This window comes from Carcharodon carcharias, chromosome 16 (genome assembly GCF_017639515.1).
Source record: "Carcharodon carcharias isolate sCarCar2 chromosome 16, sCarCar2.pri, whole genome shotgun sequence".
NCBI classification, from domain to species: domain Eukaryota; kingdom Metazoa; phylum Chordata; class Chondrichthyes; order Lamniformes; family Lamnidae; genus Carcharodon; species Carcharodon carcharias.
Window position 1 is genome coordinate 75,645,350 of NC_054482.1, and position 14,418 is coordinate 75,659,767.

Here is a 14,418-nt window from a genome sequence, read left to right on the forward strand (position 1 = left end):
CCCTGGACCTGATGGTTTACGCCCTAGTGTTTTAAAAGAGGTGGCAGCCGTGACAGTGGTCGATTGGTTTTGACTTTCCAGCATACCCTAGATGCTAGAATGGTCCCGGTGGATTGAAAGCTATCAAATATGACCCCACTATTCAAGAAAGGAGGAAAGAGAAAACATGGAACCATAGGTTAATTAGCATGACATCAGTTGTAGGGAAATGAAGGAATCTATTATTAGGGGCAGAATTCTGCAGAATCTCCTCAGCTTTGCTCATGACAGCCTTGATAGCATGCAGCTCCCAGAAACATCTTTGTCCGAACTCTCAGTGACAATTCTGAGCAGTATATGACCAATTTCACTTGCTTTAAGTGACAGAAACAGCTGCACATCCTTGTATTTGCCTGTTGCCAGCTCCTGAATCTAGCCTTCGTTTCCTTTTTTTCAGCTGCGCCACACTCCTCTTCTCCCTCCGGCAAAACCTGGTCACATGGGCTAAGGTTTCACACCAGCTGAAGGTCACATGAGCCTGTTTTGCATCCCACAGCCCGGTTCAAGTAATCTCCTGATTTAAAAGGTACAACTCGAATGGGGTTGCAGAAGCAGAGGTACATGAGTGTATATGTGCATAAGTCATTGAAGATTGCAGGACAGTGAGAGAGCAGTTAATAAAGCATACAGTATCCTAGGCTTTATAAATAGGGGCATTAAGTACAAGAGCAAGGAGGTTATGTTGAACTTGTATAGGACACTGGTTCAGGCTCAGCTAGAGTATTGTGTCCAGTTCTTGGCGCCGCACTTTAGGAAGGATGTGGAGGTGTTGGAGTGAATAAGAAAAGATTCATGAGAATGGTTCCAGGAATGAGGAACTTCAAGTATGAAGATATATTGAAGAAGTTAGGACTGTTTTCCTTGGAGAAGCGAAGGCTAAGAGGAGATTTGATTGAAGTTTCCAAATCATGAGGGGTCTGGATAGTGTAGATAGCGAGAAAACGTTTTCATTCATGAAAGGATCGAGAACAAGAGGGCACCAATTTAAAGTACTTTGCAGAAGAAGCAAAAGCAATTTGAGAAAAACTTTTTCATACAGCGAGTGGTTAATATCTGGAACGCAGTGCCTAAGAGTGTGGTGGAGGCAGGTTCAATTGAGGCATTCAAAATGAATTAGATTGTTATTTGAAGGGAAAGAATGTGGGTTATGGGGAGAAAAGGCAGTGGGGGGGGGGGGGGGGGGGGGGGGGGGGGGGGCGCAAATTGCACTGTGAATCGCTCATCCGGAGAGCTGGTGCAGACATAATGGGAGGAATGGCCTCCTTCTGCACTGTAATAATTCTGTGATTCTCTGTGATTTCCCCCAAACAGATTGTTCTCCTCTTGAAAAATCATCTCTAACTGCTGCCTGGCAAGTGTTATTGATCCCTGAGTCAGGGACTAGTACAGGCAGCCAAGGCTGCTGCCTTTGACCAAGCTCCAGCCACTCATCCACTGTGCATGTGTTCTGCCACCTCCAGCCAATCAGCTTGCACTGACTTTTTCACAAGGCAACAACATATTCAAGAACTTGAGAAGAAAGGGAGATTGGAGATGGAGCGGTCAATTGCAAGGACTTAGGGATGAAGACTTATTTTTGGAGGATGTGCAGCAAAATGGTGGACAACACAGCAGGTTGGCTTTTGGAATGGCAGATTTAGCCTTGGTTCAGAGGATAGCTTGTGGAGCTTAGTGGCAGTTATGGAATTTGGAGTGTTTTGGGGAGGTGGGAGTACTACAAAGTGAAACATGGGGTTTGGTATGATTGGGGATTGAATAAAGGTTTGGTTTACAGTATGATTTCTGAAGCCTGGTTTGATGATATGACAGCCAAGAATTTGAATTACTCTCTGGTTTTGACTGTGATAGTAGGAGATCCAGTGTTTGGAGGCAGTGAGCTCAGGATATGGTAGCATCATCGAGTATGTTGGCAGCAGGTGTCTTTGAGCATTGGTGGGAGTGGGCAGCAGTTTGTTAGCACTTGGTAGAGAAATTGCTCAAATGTTCCAGCTGTGGAGGATGCTGTGGAGTGTTGCAGGAGTAGAAGGAGGTTCAACAGTAATGAGTGAATTTGTTAGGCTCTTGAGGTTGCCATAGGATTGGGAGGCTGCTTTTAGAATTTGAATGTAATGAAAGGGAGTACCAGATTCTGGGAAATTTAGCTGAATGCAGAGAAATAACATTATTGGTGGTGGGAGGGTCCTAGGAGAATGTGGCCTGACTTGTTCCAGGTCAATTTCAGGACCCTGGGACTAGGCTGAAACCAGAATTTAAGTACAAAATTCATTGTTACTGGAGGTTCTGCTCTGCTTCCTCCCTATCTCCCTTTCTTTATATGCTTCTCTTTGCGCCTTGCTGTCACTCCCCCACTTTTTTCTGCACTCTTTTACCTTTTCCTCATCTGATTCTGTTGTATTTTTGTCACAGGATGCATTTGACAAGCACCACAATCCTCCACCAAGAGGAGTTGGAAGGAACTGGCAATGACAGCATTAAGGGGAATTGGAGTGATTTGCCCAGGGCTTCAGGCTGTTATCATAGGAGCTGTAGTTGTCTCTCCTTTCACACTCTCTTTCTCCAGCAGTCTGGTTTCAGAGAGGTGGAGTAAAACAAAACAAAAAAAAATCTGTATTCCTCCTATGCTGTATCATTCAATGCTTCTAACTCTTGGAAAAAAAACAATAGTTACAGGGAGTCCTTAAAAATAGTTATAATTTAGGCATATTTAATGAAAAAAACTAAGATATTAAATTACATGGTTTATTTATTTATTAGAAGTTGGGAGCCTTGTTCTATTGTACCACATAAAAGGAGAACAATCAATATTTTATGAAGTACTTAACTTTTTTGAACAGCTACATGGTTGGTACCTGTGTAACTGAACAGTTACAAGCCATTGGTGTATTTTTATCTGCAACAAGCGGGTAAGCATTGACTTAATCATTAAATAATGTTTATATCATCAATAGTTCTTCATCTTTTATTTTGGTGAAAAATGTGAACTTTCCAGTTGTTGCCTGGGGCACATGCCAACCAATGCTGGGAAATAAGGCCCCTGATCCATGGCCTCTGTAAAGGCTACTTTAAGCTGGTTCTAGTTGGTGGGCATCTACAGGAAGGTAGATGTCTTTCACTCCATATGTTGTTACAGAAATGCAGCTGAGATTGAGAACTCATCAACATCACTAATCACACCTGTGGCTTTCACTGTCTTGGCACTGAAATGCACTAGACCCCCAAATAGTTCTAATTCTTGCTTAATCAGGATAACAATTACTGTAACTGTTAATATAGAATATTATTTCTATCAATGTACCAATATACATTTTCATTACACAGCAATAACATATCTCCATCGTCACTGTTTGATTCTGAAAGCTGTGCATTTTCAACACTTTCACTCTCATGGCCTGTTGGTTTTATTTATTTGCAACTTATCCAACATAATTAAGTTAAATTTGTGAAAACATGTTATACAAGTTTTTTCAGCTGCATATTTTGAATTGAACTGTTCTTTTGGGTTGGTGTAGATAAATTTTAAGTATATTCACTACACTCTAAAGAGCATTTTTTTATTCATATGAAGGCTTATTATTTACATTTTCTACAATATCTGTGTAAATGTTTGCAAAAATTAGCTAAAACTTTTCTTTTAGGCAATTACAGGTGTACCATTATAATTTATATGAATTTTTAAATTTATTCCAGACATCGATATCTGATAGAAGTTTTAGAAGTTGGTGGTATTTTGACTTTTCTGGAAATTCTGAAATTAAAACAGTTGCAAGAAGATAACAAACAAGAAGCATTAAAATTGCTTCAAATTATTGCGAGTGCTGGACGAAAATACAAGGAATTAATCTGTGAAAGCTATGGTAATCTAACGCATTGGCACCGATTTATGTGATTTTGGCTGTGTAGTGCTGATTGGACCTGCTTCCACGTGAGCTGACCTCATTTATTATTGTGAGGTCAGCTCATTAACATTGTTTTATGAAGGTCCCACTGGATGGTGTGAGATGCTGGGGATTTGGATAGGAATTTCAGTTGCCAACAGCCAGTGAAAGACCAGTGATACTTTCTGTGTAGATTAGTGTGCTAGGACTGGGATGGCAAAAGGTGAGGCATGAAGATTGGCCAGGCAGAATTTTTAATAAAAACTTATTGAGGCCTCACTCAGAAAGTCCATTACAAATGGGTGCTGAGTAGTTGAAGTACTGCTTAGATGCTCCAGTTACGATTTTTAAATTCTTTCACGGGATGTGAGCGTCGCTGGCTAGGCCAGCATTTATTGCCCATCCCTAATCGCCCTTGAGAAGGTAGTAGTGAGCCACCTTGAACCGCTGCAGGCCATGTGGTGTAGGTATGCCCATAATGCTGTTAGGAAGAGAGTTCCAGGAATTTGACCCAGCGACAGTGGAGGAACGCAATATAATTCTAAGTCAGAATGGTGTATGGCCTAGAGGGGAACTTGCAGGAGGTGGTGTTCCCTTGCATCTGTTGTGTGGCAGATGGTAGATGCCTCCTCTGTATTTAGTGAATGGCAGTTTTTGCTAAAGGGATAAATGGGAGAGCTCTCAAAACAACAAATTAGCCAATGTGTACTCCTGTACCTGGGTTCAGAAAAATACTGTATGTGAAAGGATGTATGGGGATGAAATCTGACATTTTGCAAAAGGGTAGAAATTGCAGAGGCACTGGCCATAATCTTCCAATCCTCCTTAGATACAGGAGTGGTGTTAGAGGACTGGAGAATTGCAAATGTTACACCCTTGTTCAAAAAGCTCAACAGCTACAACCCCATCAAACTCAGTGGTTGGAGAGCTTTTAGAAAAGATAATCCGGGACAAAATTAATAGTCATTTGGACAAATGTAGATCAATCAAAGAAAACCAGCATGAATTTGTTAAAGACAAATTGTGTTTAACTAACTTGATTGAGTTTTTTGATGAGATAGCAGAGAGTGTTGTTGAGGATAATGTGGTTGATGTGGTGTACGTGAACTTCCAAAAGGTTTAAGTGCCACTTAACAGGATTATCAGCAAAAGTTTAAGGCCGTTGAATAAAAGGAACAACAATAGCATGGGTACAAAGTTGGCTGCGTGACAGGAAGCAGAGAGCTGTGGTGAATGGTTGTTTCTCGGACTGGATGAAGGTATATAGTGGGGTCCTCCAGGGATCACTATTAGGACCACTTTTCTTGATCTATATCAATAACCTATACTTGGGTGTGCAGGGCACACTTTCAAAATTTGTGGATGACACACAACTTGGAAGTATTGTGAACTGTGAGGAGGATCATGATAGATTTCAAGAGGATATAGACAGATTGATGGAATGGGTGGACATGTGGCAGAGGAATTTAATGCAGAGAAATGTAAAGTGATACATTTTGGTAGGAAGAATGAGGAGAGGTAACATAAAAAAAGGGTACAATTCTAAAGGGAGTGGAAGGCAGAGGGACATGGGGGTAAATGTGCACAAAACCTTGTAGATGGCAGGCCAGGTTGAGAAAGCAGTTAATAAGGCATACAGGATCGTGGGCTTTATAGATAGAGGCTTAGAGTACAAAAGCAAGGATGTTATGTTATAAAATACTGGTTTGGCCTCAATTGGTGTATTGTGTCCAGTTCTGGGAACCACATTTTAGGAAGGATAGGAAGGCAATAGAGAAGGTGCAGAAAAGATTTACAAGAGTGGATTCCTGGGATGAGGGTCTTTAGTTACGAGGATTGATTAAGAGTAAATAGGGCTGTTTTCTTTAGAGAAGAGAAGATTGAGAGGAGATTTGATAAAGGTGTTCCACATCATAAGGGATCTGCATAGGGTAGATAAGGAGAAACTTCCCATTGGCAGAAAGGTCGAGAACCAGAGGCCATTGATTTAAGGTGAATGGCAAAAGAACCAAAGGCAACATGAGGGAAAACCTTTTTACACAGCGAAAGGTTAGGATCTGCCTGAGAGTGTAGTGGTGGCAAATTCAATCATGACTTTCAAAAGAATATTTCATAATTACCTAAAGAGCCAAAATTTGCAGGGTTTGGTAAAAAGGCAGGAGAGTGGCGCTAGCGTTAGTGGTGTTGCAGAGAGCCGGCACAGACATGACTGGTTTTCTTCCCTACTGAAATCATACAGGGGTACTAGAATTCTATAAGACCATAAGACATAGGAGCAGAAGCAGGCCATTCAGCCCATTGAGTCTGCTCTGCCATTCAGTTAGATCATGGCTGATCTGATAATCCTCAATTCAACTTTCCTGCCTTTTCCCCATAACCCTTGATTACTTTACTGATTAAAAATCTTTTCTATCTCAGCCTTGAATATACTTAATGACCCAGCCTATACAGTCCTCTGTGGTAAAGAATTCCACAGATTCACTACCCTCTGAGAGAAGAAATTCCCCTCATCTCTGTCTTAAATGGGCGACCCCTTACTCTGGATTATGCCCTCTGGCCCTAGACTCTCCCACAAGAGGAAACAACCTCTCAGCATTTACCCTGTCAAGTACCCTAAGAATCTTATATGTTTCAATAAGATTGCCTCTCATTCTTCTAAACTCCAATGCGTACAGGCCCAACCGACTCAACCTCTCCTCATAAGAAAATCCCCCCATACCCCGGATCAACCTAGTGAACCTTCTCTGGACTATTTCCAATGCCAATATATGTTTCCTTAGATAAGGGGACCAAAACTGTTAACAGTATTCCAGGTGTGGTCTAACGAGTGCTTTGTACAGTTTTAGCAAGATTTTCCTACTTATACTCTATTCCCTTTGACTCTGCGTGATTATATTATGTATTTATAAATGATCTGCTATTACATCCTTTATAATAGACTCCAACATTTTCCCAATGACAGACATTAAGCTAACTGACCTATAGTTACCTGTTTTTTGTTTCCTCCCTTTTTGAATAAGGGTATTACATTGGCAGTTTTCCAATCCTCTGGGCCTTTTCCAGAATCTAAGGATTCTTGTAAGATTACTACTCGTGCACCATTATCTCTGTGGCTACTTACTTTAATATCCTAGGATGCAACCAATCAGGTCCAGGAGATTTATCGGCCTTTACCCCCATTACTCCTTAGTACTTTTTCTCTAATGATAGTTATTGTATTTACTGTATTTTTTGCCCCTTGATTATTTAGTATTTTTGGAATGCTATTAGTGTCTTCTACCGTGAAGACCGAAGTAAAGTATTTATTCAACTCCTCTACCATTTCCTGGTTCCCCATTATTTCCCCAGCCTCATTTTCTAAGGGGCCTATGTTCACTCTGGCCTCTCTCTTCCTTTTTATATATTTAAAGAAGCTCTTACTGTCCATTTTTATGTTACTTGCTAGTTTACCCTTAAAGTTTATTTTCTCCCTCTATTATTTTTTTGGTGATCTTTTGTTGGTTTTTAAAACTCCCAATCCTCTGGATTACCACTAATCTTTGCCACGTTGTATGTTTTTTTCTTTCAATTTGATACTATCCTTAACTTCCTTGATTAACCATGGTTTGTTTATCCCTTTCCTAGAATCCTTCTTCCTCACTGGAATATATTCTATGAGAAACTAAATGAATGGACAGTAGAATTATCGACCTTCACCATATTACTGGAGAGAATCTACTAAGTGGAAGTCATGCTCATCCATACAGAGGAGTGGGTGGGGGAGTCAGTGAGGTTCATCTTAGCAATGTTGTAATTGCGCACTTACTCACAGCTGTTTCAGAGCAACATCAAAAGAGGACAAAGTTGTTTAGCTGCAGAGTAATATTCTGTCACTCTGTGCCGTAGATGTTGGAATGCTAAAGTGCATTATGCTTGTTACCTCATCTGTGGTGGTAGACTCCTTGTTATTTGAGTATGTCCAAGCATCATCTTCTGTGGGTCCTCTCGTGACTGAAGAGTCCTATGCGAGATTGGCAAGGACATTAACCGACCTTGCAGTTCATGTTGTCATTGTGGGTGCTTGGGGAAACTTCTGCAGCTGTGCCACCTTTGGCCTCTCCTGTACAAATGCAGTTAAACGCATTCTGCAGTAATAAGTGGCTGTGAATAATAATTTGGCTTTACTTTTGAAAATATTTAATATTTTTGTGTAAATAAGGTGTGAGAAACGTTGCAGAATGTTTGGCAAGTTCAAAATTGGAAAAGACCCAAGAGCAGGCTCAGATCTTGTTGGAATTACTAGCCCAAGGCAACCCAAAGTATCAACAACAAGTGTACAAAGGACTGATTGCATTATTGCCATGTACCTCCCCAAAGGTACAACAACTGGCTCTTCAAACACTGAGGACTCTACAGGTGAGAACAACAATAGTTGTAAGTCTACATATAATTCCATTTGTTCAAAGTGGTCCTTCATTTTTAATTATAATAGTTTTGTTCATTTTATGTTGTTATTTTGTTCTGTTTTAATCCCTTGCATTTCTTTTTAGCCAAAAGGGGAACCTTGCACCCTGGACTAAGTCTCCTCTATAATAGTGTGATATGAGGTACAGAACAGAATTCAACAAAATCAACAAATTTTTGGTCCATAGTGCTCAGATTGCATTGATGATGACCACTTAAGAGAGAAATGATGACTAACATTTCAGGTTAATGAAAGACCTGTTCTGATGAAGGTCATTGATCTGAAACATTGTTAACTCTGTTTTTCTCTCTACAACAATGCTGGGTGTTTCCTGCATTTTCTGTTTCTATTTTATATTTTACATTAAGGTAGCTCCTTTCATGACCTCAATGTCTCAAAATGTTTTATAGCCAATGAAATACAATTGAAGTGTATTGTTGTATTGTAGGAAAACCCGGCAACCAATTTGCGCACAGCAAGGTCCCACAAACCATAATGAAAGATAAACCAGGCCTTATGTTTGTAATAAAAGCTGAAAATGCTGGAAAAACTCAGCAGATCTGGCAGCATCTGTGGAGAGAGAAACAGAGTTAATGTTCTGAGTCCATACGACTCTTCAGAAGAGTCAGATCTGCTGAGTTTTTCCAGCATTTTGTTTTTACTTCAGATTTCCAGCATCTGCAGTATTTTGTTTTTATCTTCTGTTTGTAATGTTGGTTGAGGGATAAACATTGGTCATGATACTGGGAGAGTCCCCTTTTTCCTCTTTGAATTTGCCATGGGATCTTTTACATTCACTTGAGCAAGCAGATGGGACTTCGGTTTAAAGTTTCATCTGAAAGATGGCACTTACGACGCTGTGGAGCAATTTTTTATTGCCATGTCAGTTAATTAATCCCATACAGTAATGAAAGAAAAAGGAACCACAGGGAAAGTCACTTCAGGCTACTGTCCTTTATGACCTAGTGACCAGTTACAGAACACTATTGGCAGAGAGTTGGCAGGATGCTGCATGTTGTGTCTTTGTGCCAAGGAATGGTACCGGGGAACCTAAAAGATGTTTCTTTTATAAAATGTTTAATTCATAAAAGGTGTTTTTAAATGTCAATCTGGTAACTTGCTGTACGTTGCAATTTTTTTAGACGCTTGTGAAGACTGTACATCCTTGTATTATTGAATCACTTTTGAACATATTGAAAACTATACACTACGAAGTGCAATATGAAGGTAAAGTACTGTTTGGGCTATGAAAAAATAGTTGGGCTTAGTAACATGGGTTTTCAGCTCCAGTTGAATTCCTAGATTTCTGTTTCTTTAATTTTCAGGAGTAAGATTTTATCCGGAGACTGTGCTGTTTAAATACTTTAAAAAACATGTTGCTGAAACCCAGACAGAACATTTCTTTGCCAGACCAAAACTCAGGTCTAATTAAAAGATGATTTATTTAAATAAAATGGGCAAATAGACAATATAGTGTCTAAAAATGTTTTATTAATGCTTAAAATAAATGTGCCACAAACTTTCTATCTATATGTAACCATTAAAACAGAAGTTCAACTTGTTACATTGTGAAAAGTATAAGTGGTTCAAACTGGACAAGTGTGCCGGACAAGTGTGTCAGACAAGCAGAATAAATTTCTGGAAGAGAAATTTGGCTAGACCTTTTGTGGGGCTGGAATGGTTGGTGTGCTTGCTGTGCATACCTGAAGTCAGTTCCTAACGCTCATCCAAAATTGGACCTTATCTGGATCATGCTGGCAAGCTGCTGATACCTGTTGAGTCTCCTGATGCAGCTTATCAGTTTCCTGCGCCACTGCCAACACTATTAAGAATGGGGAAGGCAAACATAAGGAGGTAGGAGCAAGTTTGTGCTGGCAGCAGCCCGCAGTAATACTGTGGACCCAGAAGGAACACTGTTGCTTCTCCGTTCTCCACATTATGGTAAATTAAAAAGAAATTCTTTCCTTTCAGTTGGCAGCCTGTAGACAGTATGAACCAAAATGTTCTTGCCAGTTTAAGAGTGGCAGGTAGGACTCTAATCAGCTGTGCAGGGCCAAGAAGAGAAATCATGGGCCCTGGTGCTCTTCCTGTTCCTGGGCCGCTTACCCCCCACTTCCCCTTTAACCTCCCCCCCTCAATCATACATGTTTAACATATGTTCAGCTGTGCAAGGTTAAGAAAGGATGCAGGTTAAAGCCTGTTGCTCTAAAAGAGCAGTGCTGGTGTCAGATCAGTGTTACTCATTGGTTGATGTCTTGATCTGCCTATTCTGCACATTTCTGGGAAGCATTAGGTGTGTGACATTAAACCTTTACCAAGATGGCATCCAGCCACCAGCCAGCACACTTCGCATCAGAAGTGTGTGCATGTGCAAACTCCATTTTCGGACTTTAGGGGGCCTCATAGCACCCAATGATCCAATGAGAGGCGATCTCAATGAAACCTACAAAGTTCTGAAGGGGCTTGATAGGGTAGACTCTCAGAGATTGTTTGGGGAATCTAAAACATGGGGGCATAGTCTCAGGATTAGGAGCTGATCTTTTAGGACTAAGGTGAGGAGAAATTAGTTCACTCAAAGGATTGTGAATCTTTGGAATTCTCTACTCAAGAGGGTTGTGGATGCTCCATTTAAGGCTGGGATAGACAGATTTTTCAGGGAATTAAGGGATATAGGGGGAGGATGGGAAAATTGAGTTGAAACCCAAGATCAGCCACGATCTTATTGAACGACAGAGAAGGCTCTATGGGATGTGTAGTCAACTCCTGCTTCCATTTCCTGTGCTCGTGTGTAATTTTATCCCCAATCACAGCACCTGGCCTTTTCTGTTTGTGAATCTTGCTACGTGTAAATTGGACATTAGAATTCGCTACATAACATTGCCTACAAAAGTATTTCACAGTAGCTGAGACTCCTGAGAGATGCACATTTGTGGGGTTGTGAAAGGCACTATGTAAACCAGTCGACAGGCAAAAAGGAACTAGGACCACAGCATCCGAGAGGGAGGAGGTCACAGCGGGAAGGCCTGGCCTAGCACACTAAATGCTTGGTGAATGGAGATTATGTGATAGAGTTTAAATCATTACAGATTTAATGTTTCACAATAATTGAACATCAACTGGGCTCTACTTATTACAGGATTCCACTCAATGTCCAAGATTAAAGTGAACTCAACAAGGCTGTTTAAGGTTAGGTTCCTTGCATTGCTGTCAAGTCAGTATTTTTTGGTTCATCATATTGTTGCTAGCTGTGGCTTCGCAGTGTATTACCCTTGAGTGTCGGCCTGGGTACAGTGGAGAAAATCTACTTCTCCCTGGCCACTTGTATTCACCTTGGGAGCAGAGTGCATCTCTGGGGTGGGCCGCACACCACCGGGAGTAAGAAGGTCGGGGGTGAAGGGTGCAGGCCAAGGCCACATACCATCGAGAAGGACGTGGTCAGGTCAGGAAGGGCCCAGCCCGGCCCAGGGTCACACAGCATCAAGAGGGAGGAGTTTGGATGGGAAACCGGGGAAGGGGGCTACACACCATCAAAAGGGAGGAGGTCGGGTCGGGAAGGGCCCGGTCCGGGGCCACACACCATTGAGAGAGAGTAGGAGAGGAAAGGCCCAACCTAGGGGCCAGGCCCACACATCATCAAGGGAGGAGGTTCAGGAAGGGCCTTCTGGACAAGACACTTAGCACTTTACCTTGCCTTGAACCCCAGCAGCCTCCAGTAGGTTGAAAGTGAAGAAAGCTCCAAAAGAATAAAAATAGAGTAGTCCTCCCATGAGTCCTGACACGAGATAAGCAAGAAAAGAGGGACTGGGGAATCTGGTGGATCTTACTCGGCCAGTAATTGCTGTTGTTTGGAACAACAGCAATCATTGACCGAGTAGCCTGTCAATTGGGAAGTTCTATGTGTTCCTTTAGACGCCGACCGTCCAAATTAACGGGCTACTCGGCCCCTGAGCTTGGGCCTGCTGAAAGCACAGGCCCCAATGATTAACACTATGTTCACCCACCTCTCCTGGGCCCTAGATGTGTGACTCCTTCATTAGCATATGCAAATGCACAAATGGCTTTTGAAAGCAACTGCCAGGCACATCTAAAAATTTCTCAAGTCAATATGGCATTGGATGAGTTTCAGTACAGGACATAGCCCTTCAAATCTGTTTCTCCCATTTTGTGCTCCAGAAATGGGCAAAACAAGGTCCAATTTTGCCCTCACTAGGGTCAGGGATTCAGCAGAAATATAATCCATGCACCTTTGAAGTTACCCTGAAACAAAAGCTAGATTTTCCTTTATTAATGTTACATGTGTACCTAATCTTTGCCACACAGTGTAAAGCCAGGGGGCCTTTAACCTTTATTTGCAAATTAAATTCATTGTTGTTTTTTCTCTCCGTTTTGTGAAGTTTGCTGTAATATCCTATACATTTCTCTGAGCTTGTGGCTATTTTTTGAGAAATATCTCGCGTTACTGTGGATATTTTATTCCTCACGTTATCCCCAGCAATAAAGAATACAGAAAATATAATTGAATAAATATTTGAAAGGAAAAAATTTCAGGCTAAGGAGAGCGGGACTATTGGACAGTTCCACCATAGAGCTAATACAGGCTGAAAAGCATCCTCCCATGCTTTATCATTCTATGATTCTATTAAAAAATCAAAAATCTAATTTTGTCTCAATGCCACAGGAGATCAAAGTATTTGTGTAAAATATTAAGATATTCTTGTGTTACATGTAATGACTATTGTCCATAGGAATCGAATTTATCAAGATACTCATGAACTATAATGTACGAAAAGCTTTGCTAGAAGGATTAGTTGCACGCCTTAATCCATCAATGGATGACATAAAGAATCGACCTAAAATTCTTGATGGTAAGAAAGAAAAGCTGAGTCATATCAAATCAACAGTGCTCAACCTGAATGTTTGAACAAATTTATTTGTTTAGTGAACAATTTTATTTGCTGGCAGAAGAAAGTTCAATAGAGTAAATAGCGTTGGATCACTAACTGAATGGAGTCTTGTGAATATAGCATTAGCTAAAACTTCTTGAAATGAGGCAAGGACTGTTAATTAGTGCTATCGGAAAGCAGATGAGGAAGTTGGTGTGGCATGCCATAGGTAATATATTTGATTTAATCTAATGTAGATTAAATGCTCTTTAAACTTAAAATGCAACTTAACTGCTCCAGTTTCGCCTCCCCCCCCCAGTTTGAATCAGTGCAGTGCTCAATTTAAGGTTAAACCAAATATAAAATATTAAAATAACCTGATTTTTATAACACTTAAGAATTGTAGTACTTCAAACTGCAAACTCTATGTTACTGCTATATTTTTATGTGCAAGTTTGGCTCAGCTGGTGGCACTCTTGCCAGTTGTGGCTTATTGTTCTAATTAGCTGTGGGTGCAAGCTTCCCTCCAGATCTTGAAAATGTAACATTTCTAGTGGAGTACTGAGGCTGCGCTAATTCTTAACATTGTCATCCTTAGCTGATACTATTGAATTAGTGGTTCACCTGGGCATTAGAGATCCATGTGAAGGGTAAGGAGCTCTCACCATGTTAACATTTTCCTGCTACCCTCCCCACCTTTCAATCAACCCCTTCCAAAAATAGACTAGCCAGTCAGTATATCAACAACAACTAACATTTACATCATCAGTCTAAAGCAGGCTCTGACTCAATTTACCCTTTGCTAAATGACCCTGGGTGCAATTGTCCCAGATTTTCACTAAGTGTGGGAGCGGGCAGGTAAAACGACATTTCGGCCCTAACCGTTAATTATGCATTCCTGGGAAACACGCCGTTTCCATGGCTCTCAGTCACCTGCCACATCATCACCTTTGCCAGACACCATATTTAAAGTCCAGCCTAGCGCATTCCCCTCAGTGCTTCCAGCCCTGGACTGTTGCATAGAAGACAGGAAAGGCAAAGAGACTGCACCACCCCCCCCACCCCTCCAGGTTTAGTGATGTGGCCCTGGAGCGCCTTTTGGATGCTGTGGAGTCCTGCTGTGATGTCCTCTACCCCCACTCTGGCCGCAGGAGGGCCAGTGGCATCACCAATCCAG

At 41.2% G+C, this 14,418-nt stretch overlaps 1 protein-coding gene across 5 annotated transcripts in view; it reads left to right on the forward strand.

Moving 5' to 3' along the window:
* The window catches only part of armh1 (armadillo like helical domain containing 1), a 41,763-nt gene that overhangs the window by 7,844 nt on the left and 19,501 nt on the right, over positions 1 to 14,418 (forward strand). For 4 of the 5 annotated variants that reach the window (XM_041207645.1, XM_041207649.1, XM_041207648.1 and 1 more), the window contains 5 exons: positions 2,874 to 2,942; positions 3,727 to 3,893; positions 8,113 to 8,309; positions 9,501 to 9,585; positions 13,104 to 13,223. In XM_041207645.1, the coding sequence (XP_041063579.1) occupies positions 2,874 to 2,942; positions 3,727 to 3,893; positions 8,113 to 8,309; positions 9,501 to 9,585; positions 13,104 to 13,223 (638 nt within the window). The remainder of the gene's footprint in view (positions 1 to 2,873; positions 2,943 to 3,726; positions 3,894 to 8,112; positions 8,310 to 9,500; positions 9,586 to 13,103; positions 13,224 to 14,418) is intronic. The other variant, XM_041207650.1, reaches the window with a different exon arrangement.